The sequence below is a fragment of the Prionailurus bengalensis genome, chromosome B3 (assembly GCF_016509475.1).
Source record: "Prionailurus bengalensis isolate Pbe53 chromosome B3, Fcat_Pben_1.1_paternal_pri, whole genome shotgun sequence".
Taxonomy (NCBI): domain Eukaryota; kingdom Metazoa; phylum Chordata; class Mammalia; order Carnivora; family Felidae; genus Prionailurus; species Prionailurus bengalensis.
In genome coordinates, this window is record NC_057355.1 from 115,820,884 (window position 1) to 115,844,778 (window position 23,895).

The window sequence follows — 23,895 nt, forward strand, 5'->3', positions numbered from 1 at the left end:
CACAGTGTGGTACAGGCGCAAGGGACAGGTGCTCGTCGCCAGCCCCAGAGACGACCAGACTGGCTGCAACACCATAGCTATGCAGTCGTCAAGACAGGATTGTCACTGCACTCTCAATCTTTTTTTTTTTTTTTTTTAATTTTTCATTGTGGAAAATTTCAAGCATGTAAAAAAGCAAGGAGATGAATACCCACCACCCAGCTTCAACAATTATCAATGTATGACCAATCTCGTTTGTTTCATCTCCATTACTCGTACTGGATTATTCTGAAACAAATCACAGATACGATGTCATTTTATCTGACAATAGTTCAGTACAGGCTCTAAAAGATAACCAAAAAACCTCATAATAATTCCTTAATGCTGATGGAATCTACACCGGTGATGGGAGGTTCCCGCACGCCCTTCGTTTTCAACCCTGATTTCTAACAGGAACAACACGTCAAATGCAAGACAATGAAAAAGGTATGGGATCAAGGTGAGACACGGTTACGCCCACACTTGGATCACCACTGATGTGCTTGGCAACTTTAGTAATTTCATTTTTTGTTTGTAAAGATTTTATTTTTTTTAAAGTAATCTCTACGTCCAACACGGGGGCTCGAACTCATGACCCGAGATCAAGAGTCCCATGCTCCACCGACTGAGCCAGTCAAGGCGCCCTGCAACGTTAGTAATTTTAAAACATTTCTTGAAAAGGCTTAATAGAGAAGGGAAAGAAAACAGCAACCCCTCGTATTTTTATCAGGTCTTCTGATATTTCCCAGTGTTATAGGACAGCCCGTTAGAGAGCCAGCAGGTGTTGGAAGAATCTTTGATCAGCTGGGGGCTGGACTGCCACGGAGTCCCAGGCCTCTAGAGAAGTACAGGGATGATTATGGTAACATGACTTTTCTTAGACGTCTTTCTGGTTGTTTGTTTTAATAACAGTATTAAATATGTCTTTACAATAAACTTTATTAAAGTGTAACATATACGTATACATATGTACATATACACACACATATATACACATATACACACATATATACATGCACAATATTCTTAGGAGTTTAATGGTTTTGTAGTAACAGTTACAAAGCTTTACATTTGTCCTAAGGAGTAAGATAAACACTGGAAATGCGATGAACAGCACAACTGCTATTAGGGTAGCGTTTCTATCATATGGCCACGTAAATGTTTACCATGTGAAACCATCTTTATGGAGAAGCAGAAGGGCCCGTGAGGGAGTGGCATGGAGCGGGAAGTTGGGCTAAGTGGGGAGAGATGCCCATACAGAAGGTGGCCAGGTGGGGGGTGCTGTCAGAGCCCGGGGGGGGGGGGTGGTGAGGAGGCTGTCCTTGGGGGGAATGAGTGATCCTTCCCTATCCATGGACTCTCAGGACAGCGTGCTCCATGTTGAGCACCGACACCGACTTACTGTTGGGTGGTCCACTGAAAGGGTGACACAGAATCCTTCATACAAATCATACAATCCCAGTATCTAGGTTGTTCAGTTGCAGGGATTGCTGGGATATGTTAGAGATGGTCACTGTTCACGTAACAGGTCACACGGGATTCAAATACTCTAGCAAGTAGTTACCATTAGCCTTTTGCATGAAGGGAAAGTGTAATTTCTCCATCCAAGTACTTGAACAGAGGCAGAGAACACCTGGCTCGGAGATGCCACCCAATCACTGGAGTATGAAGACTTCCCACCTTTGGAGATCCCGAAGAGCTGTGTCGGGACTTCATACGAATGAGCACATGCACTCAAATGGCCTTTCGGTACTTTTGAATCCTTTTTAACACTCCTCTGAAGGGAGTATGAGGCTAACCCCCCTCCCTCACTACAACTGCAACCTCCTACTGGGACTTGCTTAATAACTGGAAGGGCATTACGGTAATCCTTCCTGGAGTTGCATGGTGGGTGGAAGAAAGTGGGTAACCATGCTTCCAACACACATCTGGGCCCGCTGTCAGTGTCAAGGACAAAGCAGTCTCTGGAAGGGCCAGGGCCACTGGGAAGAAGGGCCCCAGCATTGTTAGATGCTCTTCAAATTGTTCACCCTGGAGCAAGACTCAAACGTACTCTTTTTCTCAGACTAGAGAGCCACTGTAATTGGCCAGGCCTGGGGGGGTCCTGGAACTGAGTAGATAGTCCACAACTAACGCCAGTAAGTGAGTGAGTTAGCGTTACCATGGCAACCCCTCCTCCCTCAGGCTTCCAAGGGAAAAATCATGCTCTATCCCATTTCTCTTCCAGTCTAGAGACTTTAAATTCAAACATCTGTTGACAAGGACAGAGGGCCTGTCTCAGTTAAGTGATCTAATCAGTCCTCATTAGCCTTCTCCCCACTCTCTTGGAAAGCATAAAGAAAATTACCCTTGGCACAGAAGAGGCTTTTAAACCAAGCTCTGCACAGTATGCCTCAAATCGAATACCTAGTTAAAGCATGTGATTGTAAAAAAAGAGTGTGCCAGGTAAGTTGACACGGGATCTCTAAATGTAGCTGAAAGGACTACTACTATTGTCTTCAAAGGGCAAGTATCTTTCTTAGATCAGGCTTCCAGGTAGAACTAAGTAGTGGAGGAGACAGGAAAATGAATCACCGAGAAATTATTCCCTTCCAAGTTTCTATCATTGAAATTCCCCTCATACTATCATCTAGCCTCTTGTAACTTCTCTCCCAAATGTCTTCATGATTTCAGTCTCTCAGCCCCTCATCTCTTGGCCCATCCCTCACTTGCCTTTCTGTGTAGCCTTGAGCTTGGCTGGTTTTTTTTTTTCCAAGTATAATCGTCATACAATGTTACACTATTTTCATGGTTAGCCTTTTGATATTGTGCTTGTGACCTACGATTATGGATGTATTATGATAAATTTTTTAAATCTTAGATCCTTCCTCTACTTATATACATGAACAAATTACCTGTATTTAAAAAAAAAAAAAAATGTGTCCTTCCAACTCCTCATTCCGTATTACCACTTTCTTCTTTCAAGTTTCCAGTGGACTTTGCCTTTCTTGCCTATGCTTCGTCATTTCCTGTACTTTTTATCTGCAAATGGTTTTTGTCTTCGCGTTACACTCCTGAAAAAATTTCCTGAATTCCAAACCCAAGCCTTTTTATAATTCCTCATCTTACCTGTCTCACTGAAAAATTCTCTTGACTTGGCTTCTGGGACATTATAGTCTCCAGTTCTCCAATCTAGTCTACACAGAGCAGTGGATTTAATCCTCCTAATGCAGCTTTGACAGGTTTGCCTTAAAAATCTTTAAAGATTATTCACAAAAGCCTACGAAGTTAAAGTCTGCAGCTTTATGTTCAAGGGGTTCCACTACTAGCTTTCCCGGCCTTTATACCACTGCTCACCTAAATACACACTTTACCTACCCCGGCCATGGCTTCCTTGCGGTTCCTCAAACGTTACAGTGCTTTACTACCTTGTTATCACTTCTGTCCTGTTGTCCTATTTTCCAAGCTCAGCCATTCCTCGAGGCCCAGCTCAAGTGTTAGCTTCTGCATGAAAGCCAGCTAGGTGTGCCATCTCACACTTCTTAAATACCTATGGATAAAGAATTAGCAAAACTTCTGCTCCATGGACAAATTTGACCTTGGGTTAGGAAAAATATGGTGGACATATTCTTAAGCAGGCCCCACACTCAGTGTGGAGCCAGGCGCAGGGCTCGAACCCACAAAGCTGGGATTATGACCTGAGCCAAAATCAAGAGTCTCGGACATGCAACTCCTGTATGCTTTTGATTCGACTGGTGACAAATGGGACCTTATTCAGGTCTTGTGAATCTAAATATTCGAATCGCAAAAGCTCCCTTTGAAAAGTGTCAGAGATCCATTATTTAGCTCACAGCTATTCATTTTGTGGGGGCTTCCTACTTCCCTCAAGATCTGAGGTTAAGACCATGTCTTTTACACCTAGCAAAATCTTTGTGGTTATGCTGTGTGACCTGGGTGAAGGATTTGAACAATCTGAACCTATTTTTTCACCATTAATAGAGGAACAATGATCCCCAACCTCAAAGGGCTGCCATGATGATTAAATAAGATCTATGTAAAAATGTTTCCTCCGCCGTAAATGCTATGCCTAAGTGCTATTGCTAGGAGCTTTACACTAACACATAAATTAATGGCCTTTCTTCTAAATGTATCTGAACAAAGGTAGTATTTTCCCACCCCAAACAAGAGGAGTAAGATATGTATCTTGTCCAAATAATGCCCAAGGCATTTAATGAGTTGCTATAAATATTTTAAACCAGAGAAGCACAAGTGAAGTCAAACAGTTAAAATCTTCCTTTTACACCCCTACAACTTCTTAGATCGAATGCTGAGAGAAGTAGCATTGTCAAGAAATACTTTAGAAATGCTCAGCTATATAAAATAAGGTAGATTAGAGAATCGGGAACTTTGTAATTGGTCCGGTGCAGGTTTCACTTTTAGGTAGCAGTATAAACGATCGCTGTATGAACAGAAATCAAACCTGTTTTACTTGTGGTTGGGGAAAGGCCACACAATCAATACTCCAACCCTTGAACAACAGGGGAACAGTGGCTGTAGCTTGGCCAAACCGCTGAAGGTTTTATCGAAGACTTCACCTCAACAATGAAAGTCTCCCTCTGTTCCTTTTCTGTGTAATGCTGGACATAGTTAAATGTGTATTTCTCCACATTTATTCCAGTCCTACTCTTCTTTAAGCCTTATAAAGTATCATCCAAAATACTGATCTCTTCCTCTTTGCTCTCATTATCCAACATCTAGGACCCGGAGGTCTTCCACATTCCTTAGGAAAGTCGTATTTTCCTCTTTAAGCCCAATACCAGAAACTGTATTGTCTTTGAGTAGCAAGGGGTCCCATTCCTCCCAAACGTGCTCTAGAGAATTTTTTCAAAAAAGGAAGCCAAGATCACACCTGTTACAAAAATAAAACTATACTAGCAGCAGGATAGGCCCAAATGAAAAATAGGACAATTGGACTCACTTTTGGATCTATTCCTTTTTCAGTGAGAACATTTTCATTTTAGTATCTGGCTGATTCACAGTAAAACATTAACCATAGCTATACATAACTTGGTAAGGCACCCTAATTTCAATAATCCTTTGATACAGTGATGATACTTCACTAATAGAATCATTATTCTACAGAAAAAGTGAGCACATATAACTACTAATTCAGAATCTGGTTCTGCATAAAGTAAGACAAATATTTAAGGCTCTAATGTAGAAGTAGGAGTGGGCACATGGGGAAGGCCAGTCACAAAGCCTCCCAAAAGACTGCCAGTCTTAGAATGTGTCAAGATACTGGCTATCGGTGAAGTATGAAGATAGCAGACTCGGGGAATGTACACGGACTTGATGACTGGAGGTACAGAACAGCGTACGTTTGAGTCACAATGTGATCATAGTTCATTAAAAACAGAATTATCTTGTCCTTTACTGAGGTCTCTCCAAGATCCTCCCAGAGAGTACGTGACCAAAACTAAGGAATTAACCTGGCAGCTGCTTCAGACAAGCTATGTCACCAGGAAATCTTTCATCAGGTTTGCAGCAATGTCAAGTACAAACCTTGGAGTTGCAATTGAGGTTCACTTACAAGAATGGAAAAATGAGGTAAAAGCTTGTTAGCTTCATATAAACCACAGTGAAATGTATTCAACACACACATAAGCTTTCTTCAAATTCTCTGCGTGGCAGCCTACTGGCTTTGAGACCGATAATGCTTTGCAAGAAAATGCAATTGTTCAGAGACCCTCCACCCCCCGCCCCCGCCAAAAAAACAATCACTCAAAGGGAAAATATAGCTAAAGAACATTTATTCATTTTTCACTAAGACTTTATCTGTAGGACATTTAACTAAACTGTCACCACCCCCCCCACCCCAACCTGAAGAAGGTTTAGTATAGTGAATGTTATAAAGAAGATATGAACAGTTTGAAGGATTGGAACCAACATTAACTGACAAACAACTTCCATCTAAATTATCATAAAAATGTTTAAGTAAAAAAAAAAAGGGGGGGGAAGGGGGCAATGGGGGTTTCAGATTGAACAAGATCCTCACATTTCATCTAATACATTCAATCCTGGCTAGAGTATACCAAAATGGAAACAGGGTTCCTATAATACAAAACTTCCACTACAGCACGCTGTACACACCTGTGTTCCAAGCCCACCCCTATCCCCCTACTGCTTCCAATTCAACTATTTCCCGGCCTGCTGGGCCTGCCGACGAAGGAGCACATAGATCTTCTCTTTAATCCAGTCTTTGTTATATGGCTGGTATGTCTGGGTATCAGCTCGGTAACTGAGGAACAGAAAAGTAATAAGCAAAGTTACAATGGTCATTTATCGTCGTGTTTTTAAAACCCCAAATTATAATTGCCCAATGATGGCACAGGTGTGCCATGTATATGTTTAAGCTCATGTATATGTTTATACATGAACTTAATGAAAACATAAAAGAGCTCCTTACATTATGCTGAATTTTAAGCGATAGGAACGTTAGACCACCTAGTGCAATCTTCTAGCAGAAAAAAGAAACCAAGGTCTAGAAATCTTAAGTTAAATGCTTGATGTGTTACACATCTACTTCTTGACACAGTATGACCAGAAACTGTGTTCTTTCTCCTATAGAGTTACAAGGTTTATTGTTTCTTTAGTGATTAAATAAGACAAAAACCAAACACTGGTACAAACTTGAGATTTGCTATATACGTTACAATTAACTAAAAAAATCTTTGAAAATCTTTGTAAAGGATTAAGAGAGGAAAATCTTTTAACCTATATTTCAGGATTTGCTTCTTAAAATAAATCACACTAGAGGCTGGTAGAGAATTATTAGAAGGTGAATGAGCTTCTTATCAGCCAGGAGTGCAAGGATCGGCATTAGCGAAGAAACTCCAGTGGGATGCCAGGGTTTCTGAGGCCAAGGTATCGCTTAATAGACAATCACTAGAGGTATCCTTAGAAGACTCCAATAGTACAAACATTCCAGGTGACCTACCACTGAAATCTAGCTGGGTAAGCAATACAATCATTTTTGGGGCTAAAAAACTAAGGCCTGGGCATAAAAAAAGCAGACAAGAAGTAACCACAGATTGGACAAAAACAAAGCACTTCAGCATTTCAAAGCCATGTGCGTCACGTGGTAGAAACACTATAAGGGATTCCGGAGAGGCAAAGATGGAGTTTGCCTAAAAAAAACAACAAAAACCCAACAATAACAACAACAACAAAACAAACCTTAGGGATACTTTAGAAAAACAAACTATCTAATTTACCAATTATTGTTTTATCTGAGCCAGAAGTTTCATTTTTTAACTTCTCAGCAAAAAATTATATACAAATACAAGTGATAATAACGATTAAGAAGTTACCAATTGCTGGGTATTACTTTAAGTACTTATTTGAATCAACTCACTCAATTTTAATTACAACCCTGTGAGTAGATACTATCACCTCCCCTCCTTTTTTTAATAAGGAAAAAGCAAAGAACGAGCAACTTATTAGTTAAGTGACTTGGGCAAGTAGTAGAAGCTTAAAACACTCTTGGACAGGAGTCCTCCTCACTATGAAAACACTAAGTTAGAAACCTATGCTCCAACTTTTAGCAAGAGAGACAAACTCCAAAGTCAGAATGTTTTATACCAGTATATTCTTCCCCTGGATAGTAAGGTCAGAATCTGGTTTATTAAAAATGCATAAACCTTCTACCTTAATAAAACGTTTAAAAAAAAAAAGGACATTTTTCATTTTATTAATGTCCTTTTGTTATGAGAAATATTCAAAAAAAATTAAACAATTTTCTTTGATTATTCTTTATTCATGCTTCCTAATTAAATAAGGGTTAATCTAGTCTAATTCGGGTATGGTACAACAGACTACAATATTTACATCAACACTGGGAAAGAACTAAAAAAGGAATCGAATTTTTCAGAACTATATCCAGGTGGGACTTATTTAAACCATCTCCCCCAGCAAGACGACTTTGGTTTGTGAACATTTAGGAATCCATCAACTTGCACGCCATTTTTCAACTGAAGAAATAATAATGCCTTTTTTTATGGCAAGTTGTGAGTTGACAGCTGTTTACTGGCACTTGAAATCAGACAATTAGCTGTTAAATTCATTAATAAAATCCCTAGCTCTTGGTACAGATGAATCTTCTGTGTTATGTTCTATGAATGCAGGTTTATCCAAGAACAGAAGCTGTGGGTCTGAGCAGTGAAATTAGCCAGCGTCCTCACTGATACCAGGTTGTCTCCTTAATTAGGAGTAGTACGTCTTCATTCCAACAACTGAGGATGAAAAGACGTCCCTTTGTCTTTAGGCAAACAAGGAGAGCCTGCATATTGAGAAGGCCATTATTTAAACTTAAAAAGCTTATTTTAAAAATCCTAACCACTCTCCAAACTGTGAAGAAATTTGTATTCTGATTTCAAATATATGAAGTACCAAGCCTCCAGGTCTAAATTTTACTATTAATGCAGTCAGTTTGTCCAGGGTTTAATTATGTCACAAACTTATTTATTGCTCATTTCCTCCTATATGGTTTTAAACAAGAAAAATCAGAAAAAGTCCTATGTCGCTGCGATGTAAATTTGATAGAAGCAATAAGCTCATAACAATTTACAAAAATGGACTCAATTCCTGGTCTGAGGAGTAACAGCCCAAGTCACAACCCCGATTAAGGAAAGGAGCAGGATGTGCTACCATCGGAAGCACCATGGCAATAGGTGACCTCTTTGGAAAAACACCTTATTTCTCCTGAATATTCAAATAACAAAGTCATATGGGGAAAATGGTTTTAAAACCTAAAGTTGACTCTGAGAGTTTTCAGAGGGGCGCCTGGGTGGTTCAGTCTGTTAAGCATGCAACTTCGGCTCAGGTCATGAGCTCGAGAGCCCAAGTCGGGCTCTGTGGTGACAGGTTGGAGCCTGGAGCCTGCTTCAGATTCTGTATCTCCCTCTCTCTGCCCCTCCCCTGCTCACACTCTGTCTCTGTCTCTCAAAAATAAATACACATTAAACAAAATTTTTTTTCTAAGTTTTCAGAGACCAAAAAAGTTTCATTAGAGATCGAATCCTAAATAGCTACAGTTTACAGTCAAAAAACCCAACATAACACCTCTTTAAGTTAACAGTATAGTTTAACTCCCATGTGGAATTTGAAGCTCATATCATTTTACCCTTAGCTAATTTTAAAGAATTCACCCACTCATTGCAACATAAAATAAAACCCTGCCCTGACTTGGTCAAGCTAGTTAAAAATGGAGTTTCTGCTATATACTCAATACCACCGTGCTAAGCAAGTATTAGATCCCCTCAAGTAGTCTTGTGGGTAGATTTCTCTAAATTTTACAAACAAGCAAACTGAGGGTTAGCAATATTAAGCTCATCTGCCTGGGTGAGGGGGGGGGGGGGGCGGGGTGTGGCTAGCTAATGACAGAGCCAGGGTTCAAACTCAGCTGTGTCTAGTTCTAAAACTCCAGCTAGCTCTTAACCCATAATCTCCTGAGGGGAGTAAAACATGATCCTTGGCTTTAAGTAACTCCCCATCTGCTGAGAATGTGTTCCACATCCCAAAGCATCAGCATTAGGTACCTGATGTCTCAACAAGTAGTTGTTATAAAATAAGACAGCTATTCATTTTTAAAATAAAATCAGTAGTTCATTTTGAAGAACAAGGTGAGGGCACGCATGTGAACTCTATTAAAATCTTTAAGTTCCAACTGAAACATCTAGTGTTCAAGCTCAAGTGTGAAAATGTCCCAAAACAAACACACCTAGAACAAAACTGTATTAAAAACACCATATTTTCAGGGGCGCCTGGGTGGCGCAGTCGGTTAAGCGTCCGACTTCAGCCAGGTCACGATCTCGCGGTCCGGGAGTTCGAGCCCCGCGTCAGGCTCAGGGCTGATGGCTCAGAGCCTGGAGCCTGTTTCTGATCCTGTGTCTCCCTCTCTCTCTGCCCCTCCCCCGTTCATGCTCTGTCTCTCTCTCTCCCAAAAATAAATAAACGTTGAAAAAAAAAAAAAATTAAAAACACCATATTTTCATCAGATAAAAACCTTACGATTTCTCAAAACGTAAGACAACTTCAGCATGAGAGAAGTCACATTAGATTCTTTCACTTTTATTGAGACCATCCTATCAATTCCAAAGATAGCTCTGTAAATGGGAAGCTCTGTAAATGTAAATGGGAAAAAGGGAAGATTACCAATAATTTAAAAAAGCTACACCTCAAATCATTTTATAAGGGTGACGTGCATTTGTACAACCGATATTTACTCAGTACCAACTATGTGCCAAATACTGTTCAAGGCACTGGGGCTACAGCAGTGAACAAAAACAAACCTCCCTGCTCTCAAAGTCTACAAAGTAAATGTATACATTATTGGTGATTTCATCCAGTAGATGATTCTGCCAACATCGGGGTCTCTTAGTTCCTTGAACTCCTCTCTTCCCGGAGCTCATCTCCCACCCTCCCTTGGCCAGATAGCTTTCCAGCACCTTCAGTCTCCCAAATTCAAGCATCTCATTCTTGCACTACTTCCCAATACCCCAACTTCAACAACTCCGTGACCCCACTGGGACCTATAACAGATCCTACCTCTGTCTCCACCCCACCCCAACCCCCACTTATGTTTCACAGTCATTCAGTCTCTTGCATGATACTTCCTTACATACACCCTAAACTTAGAGCAAAATCTTTGCTGATTCTCTACCTGTAGAGCCTCCCCTGTAATCCACCCAGGCTAAGAGTGACTAGGAAAAAACCCAACACCATAATGACTAATAATTCCATCTTAAATTCATTATCAGGTACCTCAGAAATCACAACTTGCCCTAATCCCTTCACCCTCCTAGATTATTTTGCACCTCTTTTCACAAACCTCCAACATCTTCCCCCTCATCCTTAATTTCAAATGATTCCTTCCTGTTTTCCTGAGATAACTAAAACAACCATAGTAATTTCCCCAAGCTTTCCACATCTGCCTGCCCTCCCTACTCTATTTAGTGGAATGTCTGATATCCTATCTAAAGCCATCAATTTCTCCCCCTCTACTAGATCATCCCAACAGCCTGCAAACTTACCATTATTTCTCCCCCCTTTAAAAAAACAAAATTAAAAAAAAAAAAAAAACTTCTTCTTCCAGCTATAATCCCATTTCTCTGCTTTCCTATCAAGCTAAATTCTTCAAAAAAGTTATTTGTGTTGGCTGCCTTTTATGCTTCCCATTACCTTCAACTCCCTGAAACCTGTGAAGATTTCACTCCTGTCTCTCTTCCAGAACTGCTTTGGACGTCATCAAAGACTCCCACTGCTGAACCAGGGGTCAATTCTCAGTCCTCATAAATTTGGCCTATTAGTAATATGAAATACTTTCAAGTTGGCTCCTAGGATATCACCACCCGCCTGCCCCTGCAATTTCATGTCCTGTGCTCTCCGCCTCACTCCTCTGTAGCTTCACAGGCATCCTTTCCATCTCTAGTTACTGCTCAATTCCCAATGCCTAGAACAAGCACGGTATACAGTCAGCACTCAACCAACGTTTGTTAAATGATTATGTGTTGCTTTTCCTGTATGTCCTACTATAAGCAAATTAACTATAGATAATACAAGCCAACACAGAAGAATACCTACAGCCCTGTTGGCCTCTTATATGAGCTTTTTATATTGAAATAGTTACAATAAAACTTTCTTATTAATACATTTCACTAAAGACCAGACCTGAATCACTGGACTGTTTTCAGGAAGCAAAATAAAACTCAAATGTTCCAAGGAAATGCGAATTTTCCACAGGAATCTTTGGTGAGACAGCAAGTCCTGGCCTGGCCCCAGTGGTAATCCAGGAATCCCAGGAAGTCCCTGTGAATAAGACCTATATATTTTTCAAGAGCGTATTTACTTCTAGCACAGTATCTGGCTTGTAATAAATATTCAAGCACCTGATGACTGAAGATTATCTTATTATAAGGTACTCTCATTTTCCTTTGTCATGAAAACAGCATCATCTTAGCCAAAGCCAACTGCTTTAGGACAAAGACTTTAAGGGAAAAAACAAACAAACAAACAAACTAAAAAAAGACTATTTGGTTCAAGAAACAAAGAAGCACTTTGAAGGACTTTGAACTTCTTCTTTAGCATTCTCTCTGCATATTGATGGCCACTAATTAGCAAAACTATTAACTTTTCCAGTGCCATTAGCTCTATGTTACCAACTTTACTTACAAGCCATACATAGATGAAATATTACTACACGGTAGTCAAAATGCAAAGATCAGTGTCAGGCACACAGTGAGCTCCCAATACCAAAATCAAACAAATGGATAAACAACAGAAAGATACAACTTAAGAGATATGGTGGCCGATACTTACACAAGACAGCTGAGGTCTGCCAGATCATCGATAAAATCAAACAACTGACTGATATCGTATGTGATAGAGGGGCTGTTGGGATTCATCCTCTTCAGATGTTCTTCATACATTTTACAAACGCCTAAGAGAGAGGAAAACCAAGATCTTACAGTTGTATAAACTTTAGGTATGAGTAGCAAATATATAGCAATACCGTAATATTTTATTTTTGTAAAGTTGGGCTGGGAAAAGGACAGTAAGTTGACCACTTTTAATTTTTGTCACTAGTGGATTTCTTTAAATTTCATACATTTGCCAGAATGTTAAGTATATTATGCCTTAACAATAAAATGATTACTTCAAGCCACTAGATCTAAAAGAACTTTAAAGACCTGTCACAGAAAAGTTCAAACAAGTGATGACACTGTGGGTCTGCTTTCAAATTCTGATACAATGCAAGAACAAAAACAAAACTGGCACCAAGGAAGAGATTATTGTAAGAACACCTTAAAAAAAATTTTTTTCTTGGGCGCCTGGCTGGCTCAGTCGGTTAAGTGTCCGACTTCGGCTCAGGTCATAATCTCACGGTCAGTGAGTTCGAGCCCCGCGTCGGGCTCTGTGCTGACAGCTCAGAGCCTGGAGCCTGCTTCAGGTTCTGTGTCTCCCTCTCTCTCTGACCCTCCCCCATTCATGCTCTGTCTCTCTCTGTCTCAAAACTAAATAATCATTAAAAAAAAAAAAAATTAAAAAAAAATTTTTTAATGTCCATTTTTGAGAGAGAGAGAGAGAGAGAGAGAGAGACCGACCAGGGAGGGACAGAGAGAGAGGGAGACACAGAATCGGAAGTAGGCTGTAGGCTCCGAACTGTCAGCACAGAGCCCGATGCGGGGCTCGAACCCACAGACCGCGAGATCATGACCTGAGCCGAAGTCAGACACTAACCAACGGAGCCACCCAGGCGCCCCTTTCTATATGTATTTTAAAGTGCATATACGGTATCTATTAAAAAGCTAAATTATATCTGAATTAGGGCTTTTGATTGGTTCTGGCACACACACTGTGATCAAAGAATATCACTCACGAGTTACTGAACAGAAAGATGAAAGTGCAAAGGAAATAACCAGGGAAAGAAATTCACCATTTATCTTAAAAAGGCACTGACCCACTTCCACCATCATACTTAATGGTGAAAGACTGGATGCTTTCCCACTCAGATTAGGAACACTAGAGTACCTACTCTTGTCATTTGTATTCAACATCGTATTGGAGATTCTAGCCAAAGTGATCTGACAAGAAACAGAAATAGCAGGAACTCAGACTGGAAAAAAAAAAAGTGCAACTGTGTCTCTTCACAGATGACATGATCTTATATACAGAATATCCTAAGGAAACCACACACACACACACACACACACACACACACACACACAAAACCATTAGAACTAATAATAAATGAGTGCAGCAAAATTGCAGGATAGAAGATTAATATATAAAATTCAACTGTATCTCTATATCCTAACAATAAATGAGCTGAAAATGAAATTAAGAAAACAGCTCCACGAACTTACGAAAACAGCATCAAAAAGTAAAATTCTTAGGAATAAATGTAATTAAAAAAGCATACGACATACACTGAAAACTACAAAATGTCACTGGATGTAAAGACTTAAATAAATGGAAGATCTCGTGTTCATGGATCAGGAGACTTAACGTTAAGATGGTAATGCTTCCCACAATAATCTATAAATTCAGTGCAATCCCTATCAATATCCAACCTATTGTTGCAGAAATTGGCAAGCTGATCCTAACGTTTGATACAGAAATGCAAGAGACCCAGAATAACCCAAAGAATCTTGAAAAATAACAAAGTTGGAAGACTCACATTTACCAATTCCAAAACTCACTATGAAACTATAATAACAAAGACAGTGTGGTATTGCTTATGTATAGGCATACAGATCAATGGAATAGAAAAGAGGGTCCACAAAGACAACTTGATGAAGAAAGAATAGTCTTTTCAACAAATGGTGCTAGCACAACTGGATAGTCACATGCAAAAGAATAAAGTGGGGCTTAGACTTCACACCCTATACAAATATTCAAAATGGCCCAGAGACCTAAATGTAAGAGCCCAAACTATAACACGCTTGGAAGAAATTATAGGCACAAATCTTCATGACTTTGAATAAAGCGATCAGTTCTCAGATATGACAAGACCAAGAACAACAGAAGAAAAACATATATAAATTAGAGTTTATCAAAATTTAAATCTTTTGTGCTTCAAAGGGCACTATCAAGAAAGTGAAAAGACAAGCCACAGACAGGAAGAAAATCTTTGCAAAACACAGATCTGATAAAATACCGTCATCCAAAAAATACGCAAAGAAATCAATAATAAAACTCAACAACAAAACAAAAAACACACCCAAACACCTCAATTAAAATGTGGGCAAGGGGGCGCCTGGGTGGCTCAGTCGGTTAAGCGTCCGACTTCGCTCAGGTCATGATCTCACGGTCTGTGAGTTCGAGCCCCGCGTCGGGCCCTGTGCCGACAGCTCGGAGCCTGTAGCCTGTTTCAGATTCTGTGTCTCCCTCTCTCTCTGCCCCTCCCCCGTTCATACTCTGTCTCTCTCTGTCTCAAGAATCAATAAACGTTAAAAAAATTAAAAAAAAAAAAAAAAAGTGGGCAAGAGATCTGAACAGATACCTTACCAAGGAAGATATACAAATGGCAAATAAGCATTATCAAGATACTCAACATCATGTCATTAGAAAACTACAAATTAAAACAAGACGTGTCGGTATATACCTATGAGAATGACAAAAATCCAAAACACTGACAACACCAAATGCTGTGAAGGACGTGGAACAGGAATCCTCATTCATTGCTGGTGAGAATGTGAAATGGTAAAGCCACATCTGAAGACCGTTTGTCAGCTTCTCACAAAGCGAAACACAGTCTTACCATATGATCCAATAATCACATTCCTCACTGTTTACCCAAAGGGCTTGAAAACTCGAGTCCACACAGAAACCTGCACGAGTGTTTGCAGCAGCTTTATCATAACTGCCAATACCTGGAAGCAATCAGATGCCCTTCCCTAGCCAAATGGATAACCAAACTGTGGTATATCTAAACAATGGATTATTCAGCAATAAAAAGAAATGAGCTATCAGGCCATGAAAAGACATGGAAGAACCTTAAAAGCACATTGTTTTTTGAAAGAGCCAGTCTGGGGGCACCTGGGTGGCGCAGTCGGTTAAGCATCCGACTTCAGCCAGGTCACGATCTCGCGGTCCGTGAGTTCGAGCCCCACATCAGGCTCTGGGCTGATGGCTCAGAGCCTGGAGCCTGTTTCCGATTCTGTGTCTCCCTCTCTCTCTGCCCCTCCCCCGTTCATGCTCTGTCTCTCTCTGTCCCCCCAAAAAAATAAATAAACGTTGGGAAAAAAAAAAAAAGATTACATGTGAAAGAGCCAGTCTGAAAAAGCTATATACTGTTTAATTCCAACTAGATGACATCTTGGAAAAGGTGAAACTACAGAGATATTAAAAAGATGAGTGGTTGCCAGAGGTTTTGGGGGAGAAAAAGATAAAGCACCAGAGATTTTTAGGACAGTAAATGGTAGATACATGTCATTGTACGTAAGCCAAAACCCCAAAAAATATCCAAAGCAAAGACTCAACGCGAATGGAAAATATGGCTTTTATTCAATAATAATAATGTATCAGCATTGGTTCTACAATTTTAACAAACGTATCACATTAATACAGGATATGTAAGTAACAGAGGAAACAGGGAGGAGGGGGTAAGGGAAGAAGGGGTGTGCTAGAATTCCTGTACTTTCAAGTCCGTTTGCCTGTAAACCTACAACTACTCTTAAAAAATTAAATCTAGGGGCGCCTGGGTGGCGCAGTCGGTTAAGCGTCCGACTTCAGCCAGGTCACGATCTCGCGGTCCGTGAGTTCGAGCCCCGCGTCGGGCTCTGGGCTGATGGCTCAGAGCCTGGAGCCTGTTTCCGATTCTATGTCTCCCTCTCTCTCTGCCCCTCCCCCGTTCATGCTCTGTCTCTCTCTGTCCCAAAAATAAATAAATGTTAAAAAAAAAAATTAAATCTATTAATTTAAAAAGAAATGGAAGAACCTTAAATGCATACTAAGTGAAACAAACCAGTCTGAAAGGGCTACGTATGGTAATGATTCCCACTCTATGACATTCTGGAAAAGACAAAACTATGGATGCAGCAGGAAGACCAACAGCTGCCAGAGTGCAAAGGGTGAAGTGGGGAGTGATGAACAGGTGGAGCACAGGGGTTTTGGGGTTAAGCGAAAACGATTCTGTATGATATTGTAACGATGGGTACATGATGCTATGCATTTAGTAAAAGCCACAGAACTGTACGACATCAAGAACAAACCTAATATAAGCTTCAGTTAATAATTTTAATAATGGACTTTAGTTCATAGCCAACTTTAGTTAGTAACAATAACGTACCAGTGTATCAATAACGGGTTCACCAATCTTACCAAACGTACAACTCCAAATGCAAGGTGTTATTAATGGGGGAAACTGTGGAGGTGAGGGGTACATAGGAACACAGGAGTACATGGAACTCCTATAGGAGTACATAGGAACTCTGTATTTTCCACTGAATTTTTCTGTAAACCTTAAAGTGCTCCTAAAAATAAAGTGTGTTGGGGCGACTGAGTGGCTCAGTTGGTTAAGTGTCCGACTTCAGCTCAGGTTATAATCTTCTGGTTCATGAGTTCTAGCCCCGTGTTGGGCTCTGTGCTGACAGCTCGGAACCTGGAGCCTGCTTCAGATTCTGTGTCTCCCTCTCTCTCTGCCTTTCCACTGCTTGCACTCTGTCTCTGTCTCTCTCAAAAATAAACATTAAAAAATACATAAAAAAAATTAAATTAGGAGCGCCTGGGTGGCGCAGTCGGTTAAGCGTCCGACTTCAGCCAGGTCACGATCTCGCGGTCCGTGAGTTTGAGCCCCGTGTCAGGCTCTGGGCTGATGGCTCAGAGCCTGGAGCCTGTTTGTGATTCTGTGTCTCCCTCTCTCTCTGCCCCTCCCCCGTTCATGCTCTGTCTCTCTCTGTCCCCCAAAAAATAAATAAACGTTGAAAAAAAATTAAATTAAAAAAAATAAATAAAATGTGTTAAATTAAAAAAATAGGCTTCACTAAAATCAGCAAAGATTGGCAGAGTACTGCAGAATCAAAAACCAAACATGATAATATAAGGTAAAGCAATAATGTGCTAAGGCAGCACGTGCACAAAGTCTACCATGGTCAGAAGAGGAAGGGTCCTAAAGAGGGGGAAGAACAAGAGCCTGCTCTTCTTTTAAAATTAAGAGAATCTGCAATCAGGAAGGCCTGGTGCCAACTATCTAGAAGCTGTCTCTAATTATTACCAGTAGCTTTCCCCCCAGATCTACCCACTGTTGGCTTTAAATGGACAGATTTTAAGTCTAATCCAGTTAGCTCTGGAAAATCAACAAATTCGGGGACAAGCCCAGCAGCAAAAAAAAGTGACTATAAAATCTTTACAGGAAGAAGTGAAGAATGGACAATTTGCAAAAGGGCTCGGAATGTCCACACCTGGCTTACTTGATGTAATGATTAAATGTAAGGATGAATCCAATTTGTGACGATCCGATCTCTGGGCTCTCACCTAACGGTTTATGGAGTAAAGACACACTCACTATTCCCTTCAGGGTGGTGCCAATTTATCAAATGCACAATAAATTATACTTATTTGGTTCCATTTGCCTTTATTCTCTGAGATAATATTTATTTTCTAACACACTGATGGACTGTAACCAAACCTCAACAGCTTTTAATGTTTATCTGTTCAATGAGCAGACTGATAGGTTCTGAAGGCATCCCCAGAGCCTGCCTTACCGCTATAGTGCTGGAGTTTAACCAGAATACTTAAAGAATACCTGTAAGATATTTACCTAACATAACAAAGAACATCAACATAAAAATGGGAGGCTTCAGAAAGTCATTCATTGTAATGATGAGCTGGATAAAAAAAAGGTAAAATAATATTTGCAGCAGAAAGACAATACGTATAATCAGTGTTTCAACTTTCAACAAATATGGTCCTTAATATCTTCCTTCCCCGTTCAAAAGAGTAACTCAAGAAATGTGGAGGAAAAATAAGCCCAGTTCCTAAATGAGACACGGTCTACAGTGAATGTCAGGAAAAAACAAGCGAACTCTTGACTAGTGTTTCAACTCACCTTCCATGCACTCATTCACAGATTCATAGTCAGCGTAAGTTCTGCCTTCTGGCCTCTTGGTAGGCTGTACCAGCAAAATGGTGTGAGACTACAGGGGAAAAAGTGATATCAACGTTAAGTTTCTAACTCATATTTGAGAAACTCATAGCATGATATAAAACCCTCAGTCATGACACAAATGGTTATTAAAACACTATTAATAAAAGTTTTAAAGAAACCCACTATTAATTAGGGTGCTCTTCCTACATTTCTGCCTTTATACAAGTGCAGCATCAGAAGATGGACAGCTTTGGGGCGCCTGGGTGGCTCAGTCGGTGGAGCGACCGACTTTGGCTCAGGTCATGATCTCACGGCTTGTGAGTTTCAAGCCCCGAGTCGGGCTCTGTGCTGACAGCCCAGAGCCTGGAGCCTGCTTCTGATTCTCCCTCTCTCTCTGCCCCTCCCCCACTCATGCTATGTCTCTGTCTCAGAAATAAACATTAAAAAAAAAAAAAAAAAGAAGATGGACGGCTTCTCTGTAAGGTCTCTTCAGTCTCTCAGTCCTTAATGGCTGCTTTCTTGAACTCCTGTTGTACTTACGGCCTGTAAGCATTCAGCATAAGCTACCCTGTACTGTTTTTTCTTTCCTATCTTTCTTCCCAACTAGATCATAAACCCACTTAGGTTTTCTATCTCCACTGGTCACTTTCTATCTTTAGCCCTATTAAGTTCCTTAATAAAAAATCAGATGTGGGCTGATAAAAGGAGAGAAAAAGTGAAACACTATTAGTGATTGCAAGCACTGTATCGATCTACGTTCTTTTTCCAATCTCAGCACAACAGTGGAGTTACATCTTATCCGTGGCTTAGACTCCACCGTGAAGGCAGAAGATAAACTGGTAGTACAAAATTAATATATGTAGTTAACGTTACCCTAGAGAAACCATTGAACTATTCACCCAGTAGGTGACTCACCTTAAAAGCCTATGCTATCTCAAAATCCTATGTTTTTAACCACTAGGATCACACAAAATAGATGATCACACTGTGACAAATGTGAATATGCCTGAAGAATAGCAAATAGACTTAACATCTTCCACCGCATGCTCACTGAGGGGACATGTTTTCGTTAGTGGGTCTATTTCAGTTTCTGTGCTATTACAACTTGGGGTGGAAGGGTCCTTCTTGTGGAAGTAGTCCTGTGTACCACAGGATGTTCAGCAGCATTCCTGGCCTATTCCCACTAAATACCAGTAGTACTGGAACCCCCTGTCTCCTCCTGGGCAAAACTATGACAACCTTCTCCTCTGCTGTACTATTATTTTTGGGTCACAAAAAACCTTTATGACAGGCCCCCCCAAAATGTTTTGAAATGATAATTTGTAACTATCAACACGGAAATAGACAAGGCCTAGAGTTTCCGGATAGGCACCCCCCAAACCCCCCCCCCCAAAAAAAGAAAACAAAACAAACCCAAAAACCCAAAAACCAGTACTCTGAACACTACATACACAGCAAAGGGGGGGTGCCTGGGTGGCTCAGTCGGTTAACACTGGACTTCTGATTTTGGCTTAGGTCAAGATCTCACAGTTGGTGAGATCAAGTCCCAAGTCAGGTGGAGCTTAGGGCTGACAGTGCAGAGTCTGCTGGGGATTCTCTCTGCCCCTCCCCTTGCACTTGCATACACGTGAACTCTCTCAAAATAAATAAATAAACATTTGAAAAAAAGGAAAAGAAAAACATCATTAAAAATAAAAAAAGCAAAGGGGGGTGCCTGGGTAGCTCAGTCGGTTATGCATCTGACTTCAACTCAGGTCATGATCTCACGATTCGTGAGTTTAAGCCCCACATCCGGCTCTGTGCTGATAGCGCAAAGCCTGCTTTGGATCCTCTGTACCCCTCTCTCTCTCTGCCCCTCCCTTGCTGGTTCTCTCTCTTAAAATAAATAACTTAAAAAAAAAAAAGGCAAAGGAATTGCTCATAATCCTCCCTCTCCATCAAGAACTCATTCTTATGAAAAGTTTAAGGATTTGAGATAAAAATAGAACTTGGTGACAAGAAATGAAGGGTAATTCTCACCTATAATGACCATAACAGTCAAGGCCTTTGTTAAATAGGGATTATAAACCAGAGAAAGCAGTTTATTAGATTATTTGTTACATAGAAGTTTTTGTAAGCCACCTACTCAAAAAAGGTAGTTTCAATGGGCCACATGTTGAGAAGAAAATAATTTCATAGAAACCACACTAGCATTCCTGCAGTAGCACCTGCTCGGTACATTAGCCATACTAATGGCTACTACATTAATTTTGTTCTTACCCTAATGCAAATTAAATGACTAATTTACTTAAGAGAATAAAAATATGGAAACGGCTACTCAGTATGTTACTTCTTACATCTTAAAATGAACCTCTGACAAATCTCACTATTTTCAATACTTACTACCCAAAGACAAGGATTAAAAACTACTAAGAACAAAAAACTACATTTACAAAGCTGTAGTCAAAACAGGTATTATTTGGGGCCCCTGAGTGGCTTAGTTGGTTGAGTGTCCAACTCCTCTGATTTTAGCTCAGGTCATGATCCCAGGGTTGTGGGCTCTGCGTTGAGCGTGGGGCCTGCTTAAGATTCTCTCTCTCTCCCTCTGCCCCTCTCCCCTGCTCATCCCCTCTTAATAAAACAGGCAAAATAGGTATTATTTTTAAGTGGTAATGCCTTCCTGTCAACAGTTCAAGATCATAAAACTTCCCAAATCAGTTTTAGTCACATTCTTTTTACTGGAGCTATTTTTGAAGCCCTTTTGTGTTATTAAAAAACAAAGATAAATATATATGCAAAATATAAGCACATAAAAACAAATATATATACATATATATATTCAAACTTCCCACAATAGAAAAATAAGATTATAAACCTAAATCAGTAAAAGTTATGCAAAATTACATAAAAACAAATATATATACATATATATATTCAAACTTCCCACAATAGAAAAATAAGATTATAAACCTAAATCAGTAAAAGTTATGCAAAATTACCTTAATAAAATCCTTATTCTAATTACCAAGCACAGGTGAATCACTTTAATGAATAATCTGGCCTTATTAACTTTTTAAATGTTTATTCATTTTAAAGAGAGAATGTGTGCAGGGGAAGGGCAGAGAGAAAGGGGGGACAGAGGGTCCAAAACACAATCTATGCTGACAGCAGAGAGCCTAATGTGGGGTCTCGAACTAATGAACTGTGAGATCATGACCTGAGCCAAAATTGGATGCTTAACCGACTGAGTCACCCAGGCGCCCCCGGCCTTACTAACTTTTTTAAAGTCTCTGGGGCGCCTGGGTGGCGCAGTCGGTTAAGCGTCCGACTTCAGCCAGGTCACGATCTCGCGGTCCGTGAGTTCGAGCCCCGCGTCAGGCTCTGGGCTGATGGCTCAGAGCCTGGAGCCTGTTTCCGATTCTGTGTCTCCCTCTCTCTCTGCCCCTCCCCCGTTCATGCTCTGTCTCTGTCCCAAAAATAAATAAACGTTGAAAAAAAATTAAAAAAAAAAAATAATAAAGTCTCATACACATGAACTCTTAAGAATCATTCTCCTGCTACAGGGGCGCCTGGGTGGCGCAGCCGGTTAAGCGTCCGACTTCAGCCAGGTCACGATCTCGCGGTCCGTGAGTTCGAGCCCCGCGTCAGGCTCTGGGCTGATGGCTCAGAGCCTGGAGCCTGTTTCCGATTCTGTGTCTCCCTCTCTCTCTGCCCCTCCCCCGTTCATGCTCTGTCTCTCTCTCTCCCAAAAAATAAATAAACGTTGAAAAAAAAAATTAAAAAAAAAGAATCATTCTCCTGCTACAGAAATATTATGTACGACTTGCTCATTAGCTTCAAATGCTCCTCCCAAACGAACCCACCCAAAAATCCAAAGCTGAAACTTGTATCCTTGATAAAGCAAAAGTATTTAAGATTGTTGAACCAATAATTGTCTGATTCATATACAAATTCTAATTTTTAATGCTACTTGGACTGATAAGGAGTTATCACTGATATTTGCCCAACAGAGAATGGGTTGTTGATATTAACTGCTGTTACTTTCTCGGATTTTAATCTAAGTATTTGAACACAATACCAAGTAGTGACTTAAAAAGCAGAGAATGAAAACTCAAGAGTAAAAGATCTAAGGTCACATTGCTAGTATGACAAAACAAGAACTGGAAACCCAGTCTTCTAATTCCTAGTCCTCTCTGGGAAACTATGTGGAATCAAACACTAAAACATCTCAATTAAAAAAAGTACAACCTTAAAAAGCTGTTAACAACGGCTGCATAACTTGTTAACATTAACTGCAGCAATCAGAAAACGAAAGCTGAAGTGTGGAAGTAACCATGATTCCTCATAATCCCTAGGAGCATCTTTTTGGTGGAATAAAATATAAAACACAATCAAAATACCCACTTACTCCACTACCACCCTGATTCGACTCCCAGCTGAGCCTATCTTTTTCAGCCTTCAGTCAAGAGATTATGAGTAAATTACGAGTAAGAACAGGATTGAGGGCTGGGAGAAACGCCAAATCGGGCATCTGGAATCTTGGAAAAGAGAAAAAACGTTCTATGTGTACTTAAAGACAGAGCACAGAAAAACAAAAGGAAATAGCCGAGAAGCACACTACAAAGCAAAGACGACCCCTCCCGGCCCACACGCTGGGTGCAGAACGCTGCATCTGTCAGCTTTGGGAACAGGTTTGTCATACATCCCTCGGCCATTGTTCCTGCACTCGGCCAGAGAGTCCGGTGGGACAGAGCAGCATGTCCACGCCTGCCTCTACCAAGCAGCAATTGGGAGAAAGTGCATCCTCCGCACCGCACGCCTCGCCGGAGCCTACAGGCGGGCGCGCAAACGCAGGGCGGACCCGGGCTCCGGGGCCTAGTGCCAGGCCCTGCCTCTCCGCGGCGGGAAGGGGAAAGGTCGAACCACGACCAGGAGGGCCGTGGAGCTGCACGCTCGCTCTGGATGAGACGGGGAGAAGATGTACAGGGCTGGGATCGCCCCAGAGGCCGGGGGATCGGGGAGCCGCGGGGGCCTTTCTCACCATCGCGCCAAACTCTCTCGCTGCAGCCGCTGCCGACACTGCCGCCGCACACGAGCTTAGCCGCAAAGCCGCCAACAGCCAATCCCCGCGAGAGGAGCCGCCGGAAGTCGTCAGAAACGCACCGCGAAAGAGCATTTTGGGCCATAGAGGCGCACACATTTCCGGCAGCTAGAGTGGATACTGACTCTGTCACAGCCATCTTGGATAAGGGCGATGGGGTGCGCAGGGAATT

The 23,895-nt window shown here is 40.9% G+C and overlaps 1 protein-coding gene across 1 annotated transcript; it reads right to left on the reverse strand.

The window, feature by feature from the left end:
* Positions 1–5,790: 5,790 nt before the first annotated feature.
* On the reverse strand, positions 5,791–23,813 carry ERH (ERH mRNA splicing and mitosis factor). Its single transcript, XM_043556443.1, has 4 exons — positions 23,664–23,813; positions 18,605–18,692; positions 12,373–12,493; positions 5,791–6,295 (listed from the first exon to the last, which is right to left on the reverse strand). The coding sequence occupies exons 1-4, from the start codon at positions 23,796–23,798 to the stop codon at positions 6,193–6,195; spliced, it is 447 nt and encodes a 148-aa protein (XP_043412378.1). The 5' UTR covers positions 23,799–23,813; the 3' UTR covers positions 5,791–6,192.
* Between the last annotated feature and the right edge of the window lie 82 nt (positions 23,814–23,895).